We start from the raw sequence: 21,774 nt of genomic DNA, 5'->3' as shown, positions 1-21,774 counted from the left end.
AATCCAGCTCCTCGTTCCCATACAAAAATTTAGGATCAGAAACCAAGGGAACCGTTCTCTTCCAAGGACCTGTAGCACACGAGTGTAACCAATAAAAAATTTAAAAAAAAAAGCAATTATGGACAAAGGCACGGCAATGGTAGGAATTTCGAGCCCCAACTCCATCCAACGTTGTCTTGAATATAGGCAAGTACAGTTGATGCTAATAAAATTAAGGCTCCCAATGCAAAGAAATACCAATTAAACTAGAACCAACTTTTTTAGGAAGCTGAGGATTTCGTCAACGAATTGATCCTCCCCAAACGCCGCCATGCGTGGCCCGATCCCGCCTGATCCTAAGGCTGCCAGTATAAGAGACAGGTAGAGAACAGCCAATTGATTGCCATTGGCTTCTTGGCCAACTTGGTTACCTTCACATGGTGGTGGCCTTAGCTGCGGCGGTGATCCTGACTCCTGCGAGTGTTAGGATTATCACTCCCTGCTCAGATTACAGAGAATATAATATTACTTAAAGCTTCCAAGTTACCTCAGTAAGATGAAACACTTGGTTAATTTTGACTATATGTTTTTATACAATTTTGCCAATTCTTATAATGCTACACTAAGTTTTAAATTTGATGCTTCTACTTCTGCAACTACACACAGAATTGAAAGCTATCAGCCTCTTCACAAATGAAAGAAACAAACAAGCACTCGAGGAAAGTCTGTTATATATACGGAAAATGCATAAAAAAAATATGTTATCAAGATCAATCCATCAAGTCTTTGAGATATTTGTGCCTCAATTCTCGTTTTTACTCGTTCTTATCAACCATTTTATGTAAAAAAATAGGTTATTAGACATTTGTGAGGAAATTATGTTGTATAAAAAGCCTATAAAATACTCGGTAGATTTGCTCAAGGGATAATAACTAACTCTTGCATTAACCGTAGAGGAGATCGGTTTCTTGGAATAAATCGAACCTCTATGAACATCTACATGAACCCCTTTTTCTATCGCTTCATTTTACTTTTTATTACTACTAATTTATGCTTACGTTCTTCTAATTTCGAATTTAGTTTTGCTTTAGATTTTTAACATTCCACTTCACCCTTTCTTTGGTTGTTCCCGACAATGACCATCAAAACTTGGTCTCCAGTTTTGTAGGTTTAACAAAACCTTGGACAAGTACCATGACTCGAGTTGGAATTGCGCTTGAAGAAACTGCGCACGCCTCTACCCTTGAATGAAGAGAACTACTCTCATTGACAAGATAAACAAACCGTATGAAACTTGGAAGCCAAATGATTGCATACAAATCTCTTCTATAGTATACACAAACTTAGGAACGAAGACTCTTCGTATACAACGTTATAAATTATAATGGTTCCTAAAAAGGAAAGAATCCCTTGTGTCTGCTGCACCAAACACTTCACATTACTTCATTAAGAAATAATAAAGTACGTAGAGTTGAAGACGGGAGGAAGATGAATAACAAAAGACTAAAAAAAAAAATTTTTTGAACTTTCCCTAGCCATTTTCTATACCAAATCAATCCTCAAAGTCATGCATATGATCTAAAAGGTAGTTGGCTGCCAGTTCCTCATTCTTGTTGCAGGCAAAGAACACTTGGAGCACAGTTGCTCGATCAAAGCCCATTGCTTCCAGCTGTTAAATATTGATAGTCAGCAATATAAAATATATCATTGTAGGCACAACACATCAAAGCAACAAACTTGACACAAAATAATCAACCCTGAAAACCTATCATCCAAAACGATTACCTGAAACAAAGATGTGATGCAGTTCAACAAAAACAAACAACAAGCATGTGTTCAAATATTTGGACTATGTTATTACAAAGAAAAAGGCCATAGAAGTGAACTATGATATTTCCACTGCAATGAAGAAGATGCACAATAAAACTAATAAATACAGGGAATAATGCACACATCCAAGTCAGCAGATGACTTACCCTTTCTATGGCTTCATGTTCCGCGGGTGTGACTTGTACAGCTTGTGGCATCGCCTCAGCTAATTCCCCCAATATGTTCCTATGACACAGAAGAAGGCGGATAGGCATTGATATACATGCATTGCACAATTAGGATGAAGAAATGAGCAACTGAAAATGACAAGACTCACCCCTCTCCACCTTCAGAAGGTTCATTGATCAGGCGAAGAAAGTCAGCCTGATGCTCTTGAATAAGCCTCATTAGATTAGGATTTTGTTTCCCCAACTCTTGAAGCATAGGCTGCAAAAATAAATAAACATAAACCGTTCAGAAAAGGTGGAAAGAAATGGAAAACAAAAAACACAATCAAACAGCAGAAAGATGGAATCAGAGACCAACCTGCAATATTTGTGGGTTGGCCTGCACCATCGCTCGCAAAGCTTGGAACTGAAACAGAGAAAAGGCAAAATGATTGTAGTTCTAGGTAGGAATTTACATGAAAGTCATACTCACGAGCCCATATACATCCATATGAAGAGAGAGAGACCTGTGGACTGTTGCGCAAGAAATCAAGATTGCCTGCCCTAGCACCAGCTGCACCCATGTTGGGAAGGCCCTGTATCAATAAAAGACTGATAAAGTCAATGGTTAAGTTTTCCATCATCTAATATATCAAATATTTACTGCAAAGCAGCTACCTGGGGAAAGAGGTCTAAAGGATTTGCATTGGGTCCACTTGAAGGAACAGGTGCTGTTTGTGCAGGCTGTTGTGGCTGTGCTAGAGGGTTAGTGGTCTGCCCAACGACAGGGGCACGGGCCACAGGTGGAGCTTCATCTTGCTCAGGGATACCCTAATATTTGTAATAAAATTTTACCAAAATGACAAGCAGCAGCTCAATAGTAGGAAACAAAATGAACGCTTGTTCAAATAAAAGAAAATTACGGTTTTTAAGTCATGTAAAGACTCAGGTAAATGAACTCAACAAATACACTGAAGATAATGTAATGCAGTAAGACAGGGACAAGAAATGCCTAATGGTGCAGTATAAGATGTCATTAAGAAACACTACATTAGACAAATCCATTCGTTTTCTTGATGTAAGGCATATGATTCAAGATTTTAAAAAAAAAAAATCATCAAAGTAAACTTCACAATTTCTACATTTAGCATCTTTTTGCTCCATAAACTGCACACTAAGCCACCAAGTTAGAAGGGACAAGCAAAATGGAAGGAAAGGAAGTATCTTTTGAGTGTATGGAAATTTAATCATCATCCACAGCAGGGAAAAAACCAGGTAGAAAGTTGAATTACATCTAATCATTAATGACAAGGAAGACAGGAAACCACTTACAGAATACAAATATTCAACAGCTCTCTCTGGGTTATTATAAGCAGCACGAAGAGCGCGGACAACGGTATCCCTATCCCAGGTCCCTCCACCCATATCAAGAATTTGCTGGATTGCACCCTCTAAGTTACTTCCTGCAACCAGATTAGATGCTGCTTGGCCATAAACATCAGTTTCTGACCTGCTTCCAAAGACATTGTTAAAAATATTACAAAAAGCAAAAAAAGGAAAAGCAGGACACTCCAATTGAAAGCAATTGAAGACAGATTAAATCAAAAGCATCCCTTCTATCCTTTAAATAAGAAGCCCAAATATCATTTAAATAAGAAGCCCAAAGTTACTATCTGAGAATTAAGTTACTCACGCAGTAGTAATTGAAGCAACAGGAGCAGATTCAGTGACAGGTGCAGTCCTGAAAAACAGTTAAAAAGCAATTAATCCATTGAGGCCATTATCTTCAGAAAAGTGTGGAATGGCTGGACTTACGTAGCTGAAGTTGCAACAGGCGCAGTAGAAGCTGGTGTTGAAGCTGGTGGTGGTGAACTTGCCTGAGGAGCCTACAAAGAAGACATTTTATCCACAATGAGGAAAGAATAAGAAAATATTTACATCCAAAAACACTAGCCAATCAATAACCTTTTTAGCATATGCACAGTTTTTCTGCAGTAACATGCACTAAATCACTGCATAGTATATAGTACAAAAAAAACAAAAAAAAAACATTTATAGTCATACTCAAAAAGAAGTTTGAAGATAAAAAATCACAATATGATTTGTGAGAGTTAATAGATGCGTTTCTGCACATTCACACATTTTTTGTAAAATTAATAACTCAAAAAGAAAATTGCTAGTTAAAGTTAAAACTCTTCTAGATGGTCAATGAAGAGAGAAAGGGGTAGTAGCCTTTAGCTTTCTTGTTCATATGTTATTGGAAGGGAAAAAGAGAAAACAACTGGGAAATTGAGTAACACAGATAAGAGGTTAACTAACTTGTAAACATTTAAAAGAGAGACCATGTTGGTAATAGACCAACTCAGACTCCAGCATTATGCATTATGATTATTGCTCAATAGTTTGAGAGTTAGATAGTAATTAGTAAGCATTTGGAGGCAGAATAACTCAGCTCAAACCTGTGCAATATCTGAAAAGCTAAAGTTTTAAAGCATTTTAATCACTACCTTTAACTTATTTATAGATATTTTTAGGCCACAAGTGACTTATTTACTGATTAAACATATATAAATTGCATTTGTTCAAGTTGCTTGCTCATCAGTCATCATAGCATTGAAGAAAAGAATGTTCACTGGGAGAAAACAGAATCCTAATGATTTTTCAAGTCATATAAATTGCATTTGTTCAAGTTGCTTGCTTATCAGTTGTCAAAGCATTGAAGAAAAGAACATCATCTTCTAGTAGAAAACAAAATCCGATGCTTTTTCATGTCATATGAAATGTAAATGTCTTTTCAGCAATGTAGCTTAAAAAGCACAGTGGTAGTAACTGCTCAAAAGCAATTATGCAGGTATATAAGTAACATTTAGAAAAAGGGTGACAAACCCAGTAAGAAAATTGACAAAACTATGTCCTTACTTTAGTTGTAGGAGCTGTTGAAGCAGTGGAACCCTCACCAGATGAACTCTTATTCTAGAATAAATTCAAGCAAAAAAGTGCATGATTAGTACCAAAAACTATGGTACAACAATAGTGAAAAGTAAAACGAGGATACAAATAGGTTAAAGGCCAACACATGACACCATGAAGTCATTTCTAGTTTAGTAACAAATAGAACATTTTGGAAGATGCTACTAAAGCAATGCAACAATCAGATTTCAAAAAATATGATGATACCACACTCTATCATAAGCCTCCTTAATTAAGATAACATTTGAGGGCAACAGACACATGAAAAAATATGTCCAATTAGGCATTAGCAATAACATGGATAAAGTCAGCATACTTTGGTCAGGAAGGTTAGGAGTTAGATGAATATTTACAAGCATTAGAGAGAAAGAGTAGGTAAGGGAGAGGGCGTTGAAAACTTAAGGATCTGGATATTGCAATTAATCTCACCTTGGTTAACATGATGACAATAAAGCTATTTTCAGTGACACTGTTCTCAGCCAGTGTCGTACCATCTTTAAGAACCTTCCCTTTATGGATAAGCATTTGTTGCGCAGCAGGATAAACATCTGCTCCTTGGACAGTTTCTATGTTCTTTTTTACATCAGCAACCTGGAAGAAAATTCACAGAATTAAGAGCAGAATTGCATGACACCAAAGTTAGGAAGCAAAAGGCAGCTAAACCAGGCATTTTATCCCAAAGACATTCATGCTCATGAATATCCTCACAAAAAACTAAAAAGCATAAAAACAAAAAAAAAAAGCAAGAATAAAGAAAATAATAATACTTGATTAAAAAATCAGAATACCAGCATCCTTCAAAACAACACAATTCATGATTATAGCTATCCTCAGAATGCAGAACTTTATTTTCATTCTGTCTCACATGGTAACCTATGCATAGATATTTTATTAAAAACAACCTCCATGCCTTCAATCTAGTGTTTATACTCACCAATGAAAGAACACTTCAAAAAATATGATATTAGCCCATATCAATTGTTCAAAGCTTGTGCATTATCCTCTTGAACCTTAAATATTGTATACTGCAACTACCGTTAACATAGCAATCTATACATTTGTATTTAAGTACACAAGTTAATCAAATACTCATGCAAAAATAAAGCTCGGAACAAAGAATCATCCACTGATTCCAGTAAATTACTATCACATTCCTTTCTTCCATCACTAAACATATTATTACGAACTACGTTTCATGTCGCTCCCGACAAGGAAGTGGATAAGTTACACGCAATTGTTAATTACCCCCCAGAAATTTCGATATAGGCATTCAATCTATTCAAGTATCATTCTTAAACTTAATTAAAGTAGCGAAATCAACATATTCAATCAATTAAAGACTGAAATTGAACAAATCATTCGTGATCTCCAATTTAAACTTCACGTATAGGCAGTCCTAGGTTAACCCTAATTAATTTTCAAAATTGGGGAAAACAAAAAAAGGCAAAGCAAAAAACCCTAGCAAAGAACACACAATCGACGAACGATAATATTCATATGATAAATCTGAAAAAAAAAACTAAAATAAATAAAATAAATGCAGAAAAAATAATTGAAAATTAAAAAAAAAGAGAGAGAAGCGAACCGCATCTTCGGGTTTGACTTCGATATCGAAGTGAGTGCCTTTGAGAGTTTTGACGAAAATCTTCATCTTCTGCCAATTCGATCTCTCACTCCTCTTTTTTTTTTTTTTTTCTTATTAAAATCCGCCGATCATATTTATATCTGAAGAGAGAGAAACGTTGGCAAGTAAGGAATATCTAGTAGAGTACTTCAACTTTGTAACCGATACGGACGCTGCTTTTTTGCTTTCGATTGGAGAAATGGATGGTATGATGTATGCCACGTGGATTAAATGAATCGAACGGTGTGAATATTTTCTTATCACTATCAGATAAGCACACAGAATCCTGTTCTTTTTGGCGATCAAGCTGTCGAGCTTGTCCGTGTAAAAATTTCGTCAATGCTTAAAGGAAAAGAAATAACAAAAAATCTTATAAAAATAATTGAAAATTATAAAATAGAGATGCATATGCATACTCTGTAAGGGAATACCCTACCAATAAAAATTAAGATTTTTTTTCAATTATTCTGCTCTTTTTTTTTTTTCTTTTGCAGAATAAAGTGTCAGGTGTTTAAGAATTAAGATAATTATTTAACACTAAAAAAAAAAAAGATAATTATGCAACAATCTGTAGGCCCAATAGACTATCAAAAAGTGAAGTGCAACCTAAGAGAAAATATGCAGGAAGTTGAGCTTACCACCTGTCTAGGCCCAATAGGTGATATTGGACCAAGTATGGCTAGAGCGATCCATGGCCATGAAACAACTTGAAACACGGCAATTGATGAAAACAATCACTTGTATTGCCAGAAATTAGTATATACAAAGAGTTATTATTATACTTAAAGAATGTTTGTAAGAGATAAAAATTACAAAGAAGGATGGCAGCAGAAGGGAATGGTTTCTAGCCTAAAAAAAGGGTGAAAATCAATTATAAAGCATTGCTATGTTGAAAATGGGATTGATTAGGCTAAAGACTGTCCCGATCTATATGGTTATTCTTATCAACATGGCCATATACACCACTAAGAGTAGATGGGCAACTAAGATATATTGGTCAAACCTTTTAAACCAACCAAACCACAATTCCAAACATGTCCCTCGACGATTTTTGTTAATAAGAGAGAATTAGAGCCATTTACTATTGCAAATTGATGTGGATTGTGGAGATTTAATATTGCAAGGATTAAGGCTTAATAAAGGTTGTAAGTGAGTTGCCTTGCATTTTCAGAGAGATGGTTGCACCATCTTGGTGATAATTTGAACAAAATACAGATTGTGGCTAAAAGCTCCATGTTTGATTTTAGCTGGTGGTCTGCTGACTCCCTTTACTTTCATGGATTTGTCTGTCTTGCAAAGAGTGTGGTAGAGAGCTTTAGTTAGGTATTTGGTTCTAGTTGTTTGTGCCTGAGATTTCGGCTTTCAGGAAGTTTGTGCCTGTATTATACGATAACTATTATCGCAACGCTCTTCCACCGGTTGGTATGTTAATGAAAGAAATGAAATTGCCAAGTAGTTGGGACTACATTGTTGTAGGTTGTAGCCCAAATTTGAGTAACAAACCAAGTAACGGGAGCAACTCCGACTATAGCTGCAAATGGATCGCTTGAATAATATTGAGGGCTATTGGAAGGTAATATAACAAATTATGAATTGGATCAAATGCCCCGAGTCTTTCACACCAGATCAACTAATCCTGAATGGATCAAGACTAGTTTAAGTCATACTAGAGCCCAACACTCGAAGAGTTTACCTATGTTATTTTTCTTTAATATTTATTTTCTCCACAAAATTAATATAATATATTTATGGCAAATTATAAACTGAGATTAATTATTATTACTATTATACAGTTTTTATTGAGAAATCTTATCGTGTAATATTAGCAATTTAATAAAATAATAATTGCTGCCAGATTTGGGCTCAATATCCTGAAGCTCGGAAGCCCCGCCCAATCTATTTCAGCCCATGAAAAACTCTCGATCACACCTCAAAGACGATAGGATCTGGTGTAACATAATCCTGATGGTACCTAACCAAACAAGTTGGGTCCTCCAAGCCTAAACTAGTTGCCTTACTGACATCCTTAGTTTGTTAACGATTCGCATCTTGGCAACTTACAGGGTCGCCACTCACCCAGTGTGGGTTAATGTCAGGCCTAAACTAAGGAAACCAAAGAGCAGTACTTAAAATATTCCCATTCTTATGTTTACAGAGTCAATTGTCTGCTTCTGTTCTTAAACTAAACAACATATACATTCGCAAGTAAAGAAAGAACAGATTCGTGCAAAAGAGTCACGGACATCTAATCCCATCCGCAAGGAAACCATTAACCAAATCGAATGTTATTTTGTTTAGGCTCATAAGGATCAGTCATTCCATCCAGGGATTCTCTGATTTTAAATTTCTACTACCTACTTCGTATCTTTTAACTTTTTTAATAAAAAAATAGAACTACAACAAACCAAAAAAGCAAAAGAATTTACAGATAGGCTATGCCTTGTGTTCCATTTGGAACAGAATTATATTTTCTTTCGATGGCTGTAATTTTTTTTAATTTTACGTTTGCAATTTTTACTCCGCCGAAAGAGTTTCCGGCCGCCATAACAAACCAGAAAACTCGGAGGAATCGTAATAAACATCGGGATACTCGAACAGCCCATCATACACAACGTTATCACCACTGTAATTATCTTCAATTCCAAACTCGAATGAGTCATAGTTAGGGATCTGATCCTCAAACCCCCACAACTCACCGATACCGGACGAGTCAGAGAAGACTCGCGGTAACTCAGCCACCTCGCTCCTTACCTCCTCACCACCAGTTGTAGTAACCGTAGGAGGAGGCAAACCAAGCTCATCGTCGGAGGCCTCCAAAAGGTAACCAAGATCCGGTTGAGACTCGCCGGAATCCGTAGCCAGTGCGACGACTGGCTCCGATGCCGACGCCGATATCTCATCTTCGAAACTCTTCATTACCGATGCGAGGTCTTGATTAATAGGCAAAGAATCAGAGTCATCCAGAAAATCTAATAAATCATCTCTGAGTCTCTTCACCTCGAACAAGTCCAGGTCCAACTCGGCCGATTCATCTCTAACTCGCTTCTTGCTGTTTAACTCTTCCATGAAAATGAAAATAATTTCACAAAAAAGAGCCAATCAATCGGTTTAGGATGTGCTTTTAGGGTTTGGATTTTTTTATCTCTCTCCCAAAAGGCTAGTTCATAGTGAGGAGAGAAGGCAGAGGACACGAGTTTATATAGTGAGACCAAAGTAGAGAGAGAAAGGTGCGTAATGATTAGACGCAGGCGCGTGGGGGAGCGAATCCTTAGGTCGCCACGGAGATCCTGTTCGTTTTTTTTTCCTTTATGGAGGGGCGGGGGGTTTACTTGTGAAAGGGAAACGTCTGTGGACCACTTTCCAATTTGGATTTTATAAATGGAATTTGAATTCCATGTTGAGGTCCGGTCAGATGGGACCCAGTAGCCTAGTCAATCACGGCCTTTGGCTTTTTCTGTTTGTGGTTGGCTTTTGTTGGTTGGCGTGGCTCGGCTGAATTCTCTCATCGCCGCTTGGGGACAAAACAGGATTTGTGCAATTGTTTAGCTTGGTGCGAAAAGTGGTGAAGAGCTTGGGAAGAGGGTATTTTGGTCAAGTTGGTTGGATGCTTTAAAATTGGATTATAACAGGTTTTTTTTCTTCTTTTTTAAGGGGGTGAGGGAGGGTGTCAAAGAGTAAAAAACTTACTTTTGGTGGGGATATGAGATTGACAATTAAAAGGTATATGTTGGATTTTGTCGAAGAAAAAGTTTATAGTTAATAGGTTTGGCCGTAATTGATTAAGTTTTAGGATATGCATATATAAAATTTAAGTTTGAATTTTTATGATATTTTTAGAAGTGATTGTAAGTTTTAAATTTTTTTAAAAATTCATAAATTTTATTTATGAATTGATGATTTATTTTATCTTCGAAAATAAAGTAATTTTTTACTTTTTAATTAAATTTATAAAAAAATTTCAAGGTTTTTTTAAAACTTTTTAAGTAGCATGTTTTTTTTTTTGGTTAATAGTGAATTATTTACAACTTAATCCAAGTTAACACAATCTCACATGAAAGCAAACAATAATTTTATGTATATATCTTCCGTTGTTAAAAAGTCCAACTTATTTTTTTTCAAAGAACTCGTCTAATTAAAGATTATCACTCTTTACTTTAGAAAAAAATATAAAAGAAAATATTTAATTTTACATCTTCATATAATTAAGAGTGAAATTAGTTTGAGTGAAATTAAAATTAATAATAACAATGAAAAAGTTACTATAACAATAAGATTGAGTACTGTAATTGTAGAATTAAAATCGATAATAAAATATATATTTGGATGTAAAAACAATAATGATAGTAAAATGAAGTATAGTAAAAAGAAAAATTATTATTATGGACATTATATTAAAATTGGTATATAATGAATTTTAGATTATTTTTTATTTATTAATAATTTATTTAATTATGTAATGCTTTTTTTATTTATGTATATATTTAATTTCTAGTTATTTATAAATTAATTTATTAATTATACAAATAATAAACTTTTGTATATTAAATATAATTAAAATTTATTAAATTTATTTCATATTAAATAATAATTTTAATAAACAAAATTTTATTAAAATTATTTTATAATAATACTTTTTATTTATTAACTATTTTATTTGTTTATTTATATTATTATTTTTATATTAAAAGTAATTATTACGTAATTATATGATTATTAATTGATTGATTATTATGTAATTATATAATTATATTTATTTATATAATACTATTTGAATATTTTTAAATAAAAATAAAAAAATAAAAACAAAACTAAGGTCAGTGATAAGGATATTTTTGTGACAACACTGTAGTGAGAAGGGTAAAAGGGAAAAAAAGTTTTGAAACATGGGCTAAAATGAAAAAAGTGGACGGCGATTGGAGAAGAGACTTCCACCGGACCCCTTGAGGTCTAGTGGCTCCCTGGAGCTTCAGTGTGATGGCCATGCTTAAGTCTCCCAGCATCTTATTATCCAGACGAGTTTTCGACGTAATTGAATACTCTAATCGTGCCTCACTGGAAGGAATCGCCGATCTAAATGGACTCCATAATCATTAAATTAAATGCATTGGTTTTACCTATCTCATTTTTCTCTTTATTTTTCATGGGTGATAGTTCTTTATACATATTTCCATCAATTATTTAATGCACATTTGATATTGTTGAAAATATTATGTTTGATCCCAACAAAAGTTGGTGAAGTTAGGATAATAATTGAATATTTCATTTTTCTGGTATAAATTCGATTCTAGCAATCGATTTTTTTTTTTTATAAAATTCAATTTAAATTTTTACTAAAATTTATGATATGTTTTGATATGTCATAGGATAACTTTTCTTATTTAAACTTTTAATTACTCGAAAAATACATCAATTTGAACATAATCATTGAATTTAATCATAATTGTAATATCATAAATTTGCAAAAGTAGGTAAGATCATCCAATTGCCACTATTTTTTTTTTATTGAACAAAGAATATAAATACGCTCTTGTTTTTTTTTTTTTTTCTATTAACAAACAGTGATGAACCTATTTATAAAATGAAGTTCTTAATCGTATTTGGCATTTTATCTCTACAAACAATACTAATCATAATTTCTCCATAATAAATTTTCACAATAATTTTTAAACCACAATTTTCCAAATCCTTGATTTTAATTGCAATGGCAAACTATACTTTATTAGCATAAGAGTTTTCTCATTCCTTTTTGTAGGTGAAGTGTAATTGTCTTTGTACCTTTTCGCAACTTTTTGTTGATTTTATCTTTTGTATTTTTATGACTAAAACAAAATATATTTGTCTCATATTGTAAATAAAATTAGAATGCTTCCAGATTATTCGACAGTTATGAAATTAATGTCAATGGACTAAATTTGTCATCATATATAGTATATAAGAAAAGTTTCTCTTGTGAAGAAAAATGAATTCGATCCCGTCACTTTCTCTATCTACTTAACAAGGAAACAAATATTAAACCCCACAACTAACTATCTTTGCTGCATACGTTTCATGTTTCCATAAACAACAATCAGTGAAAGATCGGTGAAACGAAGCCGTCCCCATAAGAAATTTCCCACCCCTTCCACGATGTAGGAGAAAAAGATACTTTTAAAAAAATTATAAAAAACTTATTATTTTCCAAATCATGTGAACCCTACCCTTCGGCACGGTCCACGCTCTACACGATTAAGCCACGTTAGCCAGCTTTAATTTTCCGCAAGCCGACACGCCTCCAGAAGCGACTAAGCAAAGCCCACAAACATAGATGCCCGTACAGAAATGTCCAGAGCCAGACTGCAACGTCAGCGTTTGCCGCTGATTTCACGGTCAAGTTGGCTGCCGTGTCAGCTGTTACTTGTTTTGAAGCCATCCTCGAAAAATCAAACCTTTCTTCCAACTTGCCCTTCCTTGCACGTTATTTCCACGTGTCATTTTTGAAATTTCCCCGTTATTTCATTTTCAGATTTATTAATTGAATTTAGATTAATTATTAAAAAATTAAAAATAAATACGGGGTATCTAGAAATATTGAAACGTTTGCCAAAGTGGGGGCCACGTGTTTTGCAGGTGGTGGGGATTCTCAAAAAGCAATCACACGATGATATCACGAAGGCAAAATATAAAAAAATTTAAAATAAAAATTCAATAATCGTCTCAATATTTTATTATAACTAGTCAAATTTTAAATTTTTATGTTAAATTAAAACTTTAAACATATAAAGCATTCTCCAAAGTGGGGTATACCCACTTAGTAATCGGCGCTGATTAAATCCACAAAACAACAAATGATGCAAATCCTACGGCCAAGTTTTTCACATAGGATAAAGAATTGTGATAGATAAATCAAGAATGAAAAGAAAAGCGATCGCACATTGGAAGAAGGATCCAACCAGTGGTTGCTATTAGGAAATTAAATGAGAATAAAGACGAATGTACGGTAGATATTTAGGTGGGTGTGTTGGCGGGAAGAATGAACGGTGGAGATGATGCTAAATAGGAAAAGATTTGTTTGATAGAACCGAGATCTTTTGGGCACTTTAACGTATAGATTGTCAGTACTTTTTTTTCTTTTTTTTTTATTTATTGTGCTGTTGGATTTGGTGTGTGTCAGGTCTGTCTCGTTTTTTTAATTTCTTTTTAATTTAATAATTTAATTTTGTTGTTTTCTTTGGTATGATCTGATCAGATCACATAATTTCTGCCCATTTAAACACAAAATCTATACCATCTCCTTAACCACAGAGTTTTTTTAATTAATCTAACTTAAGAGAACCTAATTTTTTTAATTAATCTAACTAAAGAGAACCTAATTAATTAAATTAATGATTTGCATGAAAATGTATTAATTTTATCATATTCATTTATAAGAACGAGTGTTTAATTTCATTGAAAATAATATCGGAAAGTTTGATGAAGTTTTAAATGCATAGGCCGTGCGCAAATTGAATTTTCAACCTAACTGAGCAGTCTTCTTTATTAAACCGTCAGTTGTTTAATGAGAATCCAGATTCCAAGTTCAGCTTTTTTCTTTCTTTTGTGTTTTGTTTTGACTGACTGCCATTTCTGTATAAAAATTCAACGAGACAGAGAAATTGCTCTGTCGTGTCCAGCAAGTTTTGGTTGTGGGCAGATCTGTGCATGGGGTTTCCATTAAATCAAACAAACTTTGGGTTAAACCTTTCGTCAAATCATAATAAAGAAAAAAACAATTAAATCCTCCTAACGTCCACATTTAAGGTTGTTGGATCATGATACTCAATTCTCAATCAACAAGATTAACTTACATAATCGATAAGTGAATACTGCCACATTATTATAAGCGAGAATTATCGTTCAAACTTCTCGTCATACAACAGTTTCACCTCCGTCGACAAAATATTCATCTAATTACCTCCCTTAATATTTTATCAAGACATCAGCATTTGATTTAAGAAATTTTGAATTTGAAAAAATATATTATCTTTAAAAAAATATGATATTTTAATTTTTTTTTTTATTTTTAAGATATCTCGTATTCAAACTTACTTATTTAATTAAAAAAAATTTATATATTAATTTTTAAATAATTATCATAAATTTTTTAATATATATGATAATAATTTTTTATTAATATTTATTAATAATAAATACTCAAATGATAAATAATACCTTTAATAATAAAACAAAATAAATATTTTATTTGATTACTATTTTTATTTATAAAATTTCAGCAATAAAAAAATATTTGAGATTATTTAAAGTGATTTTGATCGAAAAATACTTTAAATAATTTTTTTATTTTTTTAAATAAGATTATTTAATATATTTTTTATTCAAAAGTACATTAAATAAATATCATTTAAAAAATACAAAAAATTATTTAAGACATTTTTTATTTAATAACGTCTTAAATAATTTTTAATTTTTTTTATTGATGATACTTTAAGATTTTTGTTGTAAAAAACGTTTTAAATAATACTCTTTAATTTTTTGAAGGATATTATTTAAAGTATTTTTTTATAAAAAATACATGCCAAAAAAGTTTTAAATAATCTCTAATATATTTTTAAAGGGTATTATTTAATGTATTTTTTATAAAAAAAATCTTTAATATTTTTTAATATTTTTTTAAATGGATAAAAAATGATTTAAATAACCTATTTCATTACTTATAAGATTTAAAAAATAAAATATAAAAAAATAAGAGTAACTTAATTGGTTAGAGTATATGATTATTAATCATAAAATTGTAGGTTTAATATTTCCTTCTAGAGCTTTAATGTTTTTTTAAGATAAGTATTGAAGGTATTTTTTACTACCTTCATTGCTTATAAGATTTAATAAATAAAATATAAAAAAATTGAAGTAGCTTAGATAGTTAAAGTATATAGGTATTAATTATAAGATTATAGGTTTGACTATTCTTTTTAATATTTATTTTTTGAGATTACTTTTCTTTTTAGATTATTTAAGAAGTTTAATCATTTAAAAAAAATTAAAATGAGATTATTTAAATAATCTTTTAAAAAAATTGAACAGACTTATTTAAAGTATTTTTCATGTCAAACGTTATTAATTGTAATATAAAAAAAAATTTAGTAATAGAAATTCACAATTGATTTGTGATTACTTATAGATATACTTTTCAAAATAGTAACGACTATTTTATAATTTTTTAATTATATCAAATTTAAAAATAACACAATTTTTTATCTCAAAATTTTAGAATATTGTAAGAAGATGTGAGTTTTTTATTTCGAAACTTTAAAAAATATTGAGAATTTGTGACATTCCCTTGAAATCAAATTACTTTTAACCAAACATCATAATCAAATACTCAACCATAAAATTTCGAGAAAAAATGCATGAATTTTTTTAAATCAAACATTCTCTTAAAGTAAAATTAATTAACTTATAATTTATTTAAAATTATTAAATATAATTTATATTTATTTAAGAATATTAAATATAGTTCAAAATCATTCAGATGATCTTTCATCGAGTGTTACGCAAACTCACCATTAACTATTAATCGTTTTAATTATTTTACCTTTTTTCCTCTCATATGTAAAGTAAAAGGTATTTAAATACTATATGAATTAAGTATCCTTCATCTTGATTATTAACTTCTTCTTCACTAAATCTCTAAATACTTTTATCGACTTACGTCAAAATTTCGAAAAATTAATTCAAGAATTTCTTTCATCATGCTTTTTTACTGCAGATTTCCGCTTCCCTTCGCACAGCTTTCAGATTGTTTATTTCCAGCTAACACCAAAAAACACTATCAAGAAAGATTTTTCTTTTTTATACCTAAAATTTCTAAGGTTTTATTAAATAACAAGAGTTCATTGTAGTGTTAAATTAGAAGTTTAGTTTTTAACAAGAATTTATAAATAAAATAAAATCAAATAAACTATATTATAAGTTAAAAAATGTTAAATATTAATATTCTCAATTTGTAAGACAAATAAAAATAAAATAAAATCCACTTACATCATTATATCATCAATAGGAAAAACAAAAAGAAAAATAAATCAAAACAGTTTGACTTTGTTGTAGTCCCCGTGAAGATGCCTCTTAATAATAAAAGGATTAACAACAACAATAATATTTTCAATAAATTCGTTTTGCAATTGCTAAGTTTTACCAAATCCTAAGTATTATTTTTTTTTACTATTCCCGAAATCCAGGATTAATCAATTGATATAAAAAGGTTTACAACAACCAATTCTAGATGGTCTTGGTGGGTAGAGAAATCAAATTTCATTTTTTTTTTATAAATAATATTTAGAAATAAAATAAGAAATAATTTAATCAAAATTTATAAACCTGTTGTCCATCTCACACAAAACTTTTAGCACGGAATCTTAAACTCTAAGGGCAAGAGTACGTCTTGAAACAATTTCAACAAAATATATTGTAATATTTTTTGTCTTTAATTAACATTTCTTTATTTAATAGATGGATCTAGTCTGCTCCTCGTGTGGTTGACACGGCGTTTCCAGCTAAGTAAACAAATTTAGTTTTGGTATCGTTTTAATTTTTTATATAAGGAAAAAAAAACTAAAATTTATCTAATGTCACATGAAGGATAAAAACAAATCAACTCATAATTCATATATATCCCATGATTTTATATATTTTATTATGCATTTGTTTCAAAGCGAGATAACAAAATCACATGTTCGATCCACCCTCCTCATTTGCTTTTTATATCCAAAAAAAAGTTATAAAAAAAAAAAGTCAAAAATTCTAAACAAAAGGGTTAGCTTTGTAGGTACGATTCTCTTTAATTTTTTTTAGCTATTGATTTGTTAATTGCAAAAAAAAAAAAAAAGTAGTCATTACTAAAACACACTAATGATTCTCTCTAATTTTTTTGGGTGTGTTCCAGTTGGATTATCTCAACTGTTATTTGAGTTTAACTTGTTTCTTTGAACCATTTTAAAAGCACATATCTTAATTTAATTAAATCAATTTAATATTTTATTTTTTACAAAAAAAAAATCCCAATTGATTAAAAAAATTTCTATCAATTAACCTAATCCATGCTTATGATACTTTTTAGTCTTTCTTCATTATTGACGTGAGAGGCCGGGGATAGCTAAGCAGAATCTAACCTACAGTAGACAGCAGATTCGCCTAACTGATGGCAAACACATAAAAATTTGTAGGACAAAACTAGATTAGTTATTCGATTATACCACATAAAAAGATTTAGTAGTTGGTTAATCATAATAGCCTTTTGCACAATTTGATGATTTCAATGTATGTATAAAAACTTTATTAATATTATATTCAAAGCGAGTCTCCACCTTATAAATATTACTTAAATAAAAACTTTTACCTACCTAAATATATTTCTCTAAAATAGCAAGTTAGTAAATATTCAAACCTAAAATCTACGACTCATAAAAAACTAAAATTGAGATGCTTGGGTCTTTTTATTTTATTTAAACGCAATCGAGAATTGGAGATCAAATTCAAAGGTTTGAATAATTATAACAAAAATTTTCTTTTTTCTAAAAAATTTTTAACCCATTGAATAAGTAACTTGGACTAGGCATTGTTTTGTTTTTGACTACATAATCGGTTCGTTGATTGCATGAAACTCCAAATTTCTTTTTATTTTTATTTTTTAATATTAATCATTTCACATCAGCGGTACTGCACTGCCAAACACATCTTTTTTAAAAAAAAAAGGTGATCTCGTTCACATTGATTTATTCTACAAGGCTTCTTAGTTAAGCACTCGGAAAGTTAATGGCACTTTTTTTTTTTTTTTTTAATTTATGCAGCGTGTCTCGTTGCATCGTGATTTAATTACAAATTAAAGTAATTAACTCATTTTTGTATAATTAAAGTAATTAATTAAATTTATCAGCCAACACTAATTCAAATTTGGCTTAACCGTTAGTATCTTTTAGATGATGGAAATGTAGAGTTCAAACGTAATTTCTCAAATCAAACTTCTCAGAGAGAGAAAAAAAAAAAAAGATTAGACACCAAATCCAAAATTTGAACGCAAAAAATCCTTTGAAAATGCATGTTCAATTTTCTTTGTTCACAAACTTCGTATGTTGAATGCATAGGAAAATCTAAATTCCTTAATCTCAATAGCCCACTTGGAAAACAACTACTGCCAAAAGAAGCAACAAGAGAAAAACATATAGAACAAGTGATTTATTCTTTTGCATTAGAAAAGAAAAAGAAAGTAGTATTCCCCAAGGCACATTCATTAGCGGCATAGTCGTTAAGATGATAAGAGATTAATATTTAATTACAACTTCTCATGTAAATTTAAATCTTATTCATATAAAAAAAATATTTATATGAAATGTTTAATATAATTATTGAATTTAAAATTTTTTTAATATAATACATGTTATAATATAATACATGTTATAAATCTCATCTATGTTAATATCATCAGTTTCAAATAGTGACACATAATATAAAAATAATTTTTTAATTATTATATTAATTAATAAATTTATAATTCAAATACTACATTAAAATTTTTAAAATTCAATAAATATATTTAATATTTCATAATAAATTAAAAATTATTTATAATATTAATCCATTGCAATTCAAAGCTTTTGATTTTATCGTGTTTAACGTTCACTACAAGTTTCACAAAGGCATTAGGTGATATCACTTCATTGCTTGTAAAGTATTTATCCTTTCGTGTAAAATATTCCAATCCAAATTTGAGGGGAACAAATCTTCGTGGACTATTCTTTTCCGACATGATAACTTAAAACATTGACATTTACACAAAAAAGACATGTTCATTCAAGTGGGAAGACTAGTAAAGGGTCCATACATCATATTTTCTGCATGATATGCTTAGCTTTCAAGGAAACAGGCATCACTTCTAACTTGAAATAAAATAAAATAAAATAAAGAAAAATAAATACCAAATATAAGGTATTGAAATGGACCCATAAACTATGTTTCCCTTTCACTATTTTTTGAATCAATAAAATTCCTAACTCAAAAAGCAATTTCTACCGAATCTTCCTATACTTTTCTCTTTCACTAATTTTCCATTTAAGATGGCTAATGGCTTGACCCAAAGCTTTTCCAAGTCCAGAGGAAAATAGCTGCCCAACTGTATTTCAGATCATCGCGAAAATTCGTTTTAGACTTTTAATACAGCTACTTTTCTTGCCCTCCTAGGCTTGGGTTTTAGGTTCGTTTGCGAGAGAGACATGACGGGGCAGCACGGTGGCCTTCGGGGGTGCAGCTAATTAAGGCCGAAATCCCGCTTGCCTCAACGGCCGATGTTTCATTTTCGAGTTAATTACATTTTTTTTTCATATAAACTTTAAAAAGATTAATATTCAATTTACTATAAAAAATTATATATTAAACTTTTAAATAATATAGTATGTTAATCTAAAATCTTACTTTTAAACTACCTCCTTTATATAACATATAACCATTAGATTTTTATCATATGAATATTATTTGTTAAATAAAAAGTATCAAACATTTTATAAAATTTTGCATAAATTTTATATGAATATCACAAAATAATCAATAGTTAGTTTATTTTAGCTAAATGTTTAAATAAATAAAATACTTTTTTTAATTAACGTTCAAAAGGATGTTAATAATTTTGTGTGACAAATACTTAATTGAATAATTTTGATAAAATATCACTCACAGAAACTAATTAAATTAATGATATTAAAATTTGAATTAATATTTAATGTAATTGAAAAGTTTATGATGTAAATTATATAAAATTTTAAAATATCAATTTATATAACAAATCAATAATTAACTTTTTTATTTAATTATAATTTCCCTGTATTAGACGTTTTGTCAGGTTCCTATACATCATCGGGATATGAACTTTGAAGTGTGAATCATTGACTTAAAAAACTTTAGATCTTATCGATGGCAAAAATGGTTGAAGTCTGGCCTTTTCCCTCTTATGATTTTTCGTAAAAAACGTGTGAAATAGACTGATGTCTTATCAGAATTCAAAGAAGTTGACAAAGAATATAAATGTGAAACTAGAAGGTATAGGAAAAGAGGCATATGGCCTAACCCCAATCAAACTTCATACGATGGCCACCACCCACTAGCTGTAGAATAGACAAAAAAAAAAAGAGCAAAACCAAAAACTCATATTTATTGTATTATTATTAGAAGGATAAGCATGCCTGCCACGATCAAAGCACCAATTCTTTTGCTCCAACACTTTGAATCAGACAAAAGTTAGACAGCTTACGGCTTTGTCCTAACCAAAGCTAGCTCTAACTTTAATTCAACTTTGTCGGTAATGTTAATTAATTAATTAATTTAATTTGCCATTGTATGCTTGGTTTTGTCTTAACCTAAATATGATTGTTATGGGAAAACATTGCTTGGCTTTCCCAATTTTAATTTAGTTTATAAATATCCTTAGGTTTCTTCTTGTTTTCATGGGTTGCCTGCTGTCTTACGTATTTACATTATCATTTATCAAATTGTTTTTTGACAATAAGGCAAAATGGGCTTATGTCAAATGTGCTTAGTCAAAAGTTAGTGACTGATTTTCAAATTTGTTTAGCAGTTGGAAATTTCTGAGTAGATGTTTTGCTGGGCTGCTAAGGGGGCAAAATCATTTGAAGAAACAATTCTTGAAATTTTGGAATGAATCAGTAGTGCTGACAAGATTGCTTGTCCTTTTATCTTATAGGGACAAACTGGATCATTTGATTAACATGCTTCATGCTTCATGCTTTTTCAACGGTACAAATTAGGGTATTAGACGGCTGATTCGTCTCATAGTTTAGGGTTTTTATTTTTGTCAAAGAATTAAACTTCTAATAACTTTTTATTCAAAATATATGGAAATTGCAAAGTAATATTTCATGATTTTTATTCTTTTTTTTTTATTATTGATAACATCATACGATAAAATCCATAACATAATCTCAGTACCAGGTTTTGCTGCTCGATTATGATCGCAAATGCTCCACTTTGTAATAAATATAGAGCATATATAAGATTTTCGACGTATACAATTATATGTAATTTTTTTCATTTCATGAATTTTCATCTACATATCTTAACTGAATTTATATTTAAGATGATCGTAAACAAAATTTCTCACTATATATTCATAAAAAGGAAAGAGGAAATCAACTAACATGATGAGGGAAGACTGAAGATCAGAGCGGGGATCTGCCGGAGACAAGGCCA

General features: G+C 30.7%; 2 protein-coding genes across 4 annotated transcripts; both read right to left on the bottom strand.

The window, feature by feature from the left end:
- Positions 1-313: 313 nt before the first annotated feature.
- Positions 314-6,695, bottom strand: LOC111287119 (ubiquitin receptor RAD23c-like). Of its 3 annotated transcripts, none has more exons than XM_089760168.1 (12): positions 6,511-6,668; positions 5,355-5,516; positions 4,875-4,928; positions 3,771-3,841; positions 3,649-3,696; positions 3,288-3,465; positions 2,634-2,786; positions 2,483-2,551; positions 2,335-2,382; positions 2,126-2,235; positions 1,956-2,034; positions 314-478 (listed from the first exon to the last, which is right to left on the bottom strand). In XM_089760168.1, exons 1-12 carry the CDS (start codon positions 6,574-6,576, stop codon positions 413-415), a joined length of 1,104 nt encoding a protein of 367 aa, XP_089616294.1. In that variant the 5' UTR covers positions 6,577-6,668; the 3' UTR covers positions 314-412. The 3 variants fall into 3 exon arrangements, with proteins under 3 accessions (XP_089616294.1, XP_022733101.1, XP_022733102.1); XM_022877366.2 differs by lacking the exon at positions 314-478 and adding an exon at positions 1,268-1,648 and having other exon boundaries at positions 6,511-6,695; XM_022877367.2 differs by lacking the exons at positions 314-478; positions 4,875-4,928 and adding an exon at positions 1,268-1,648.
- Positions 6,696-8,770: 2,075 nt separating this feature from the next.
- Positions 8,771-9,729, bottom strand: LOC111288422 (uncharacterized). Its single transcript, XM_022879305.2, has one exon. The coding sequence runs from the start codon at positions 9,613-9,615 to the stop codon at positions 9,064-9,066; it is 552 nt and encodes a 183-aa protein (XP_022735040.1). The 5' UTR covers positions 9,616-9,729; the 3' UTR covers positions 8,771-9,063.
- Positions 9,730-21,774: the final 12,045 nt, after the last annotated feature.

The sequence above is a fragment of the Durio zibethinus genome, chromosome 4 (assembly GCF_047325235.1).
Source record: "Durio zibethinus cultivar Kanyao isolate XHJ-2024 chromosome 4, ASM4732523v1, whole genome shotgun sequence".
Lineage (NCBI taxonomy): Eukaryota > Viridiplantae > Streptophyta > Magnoliopsida > Malvales > Malvaceae > Durio > Durio zibethinus.
This window is presented reverse-complemented; position numbering and strand designations above follow the sequence as displayed.

Bases quoted from the DNA above. Each gene is read 5' to 3' on its own strand.
- LOC111287119 (XM_022877366.2), bottom strand. From the start codon at position 6,576: ATGAAGATTTTCGTCAAAACTCTCAAAGGCACTCACTTCGATATCGAA. The intron at 2,236-2,334 runs GTTGGTCTCTGA...TTATTTTTGCAG, and splicing joins CCAACCCACAAATATTGCAG to CCTATGCTTCAAGAGTTGGG. The intron at 1,649-1,955 runs GTAAGTCATCTG...AATATTTAACAG, and splicing joins AACATGAAGCCATAGAAAGG to CTGGAAGCAATGGGCTTTGA.
- LOC111288422 (XM_022879305.2), bottom strand. From the start codon at position 9,615: ATGGAAGAGTTAAACAGCAAGAAGCGAGTTAGAGATGAATCGGCCGAG.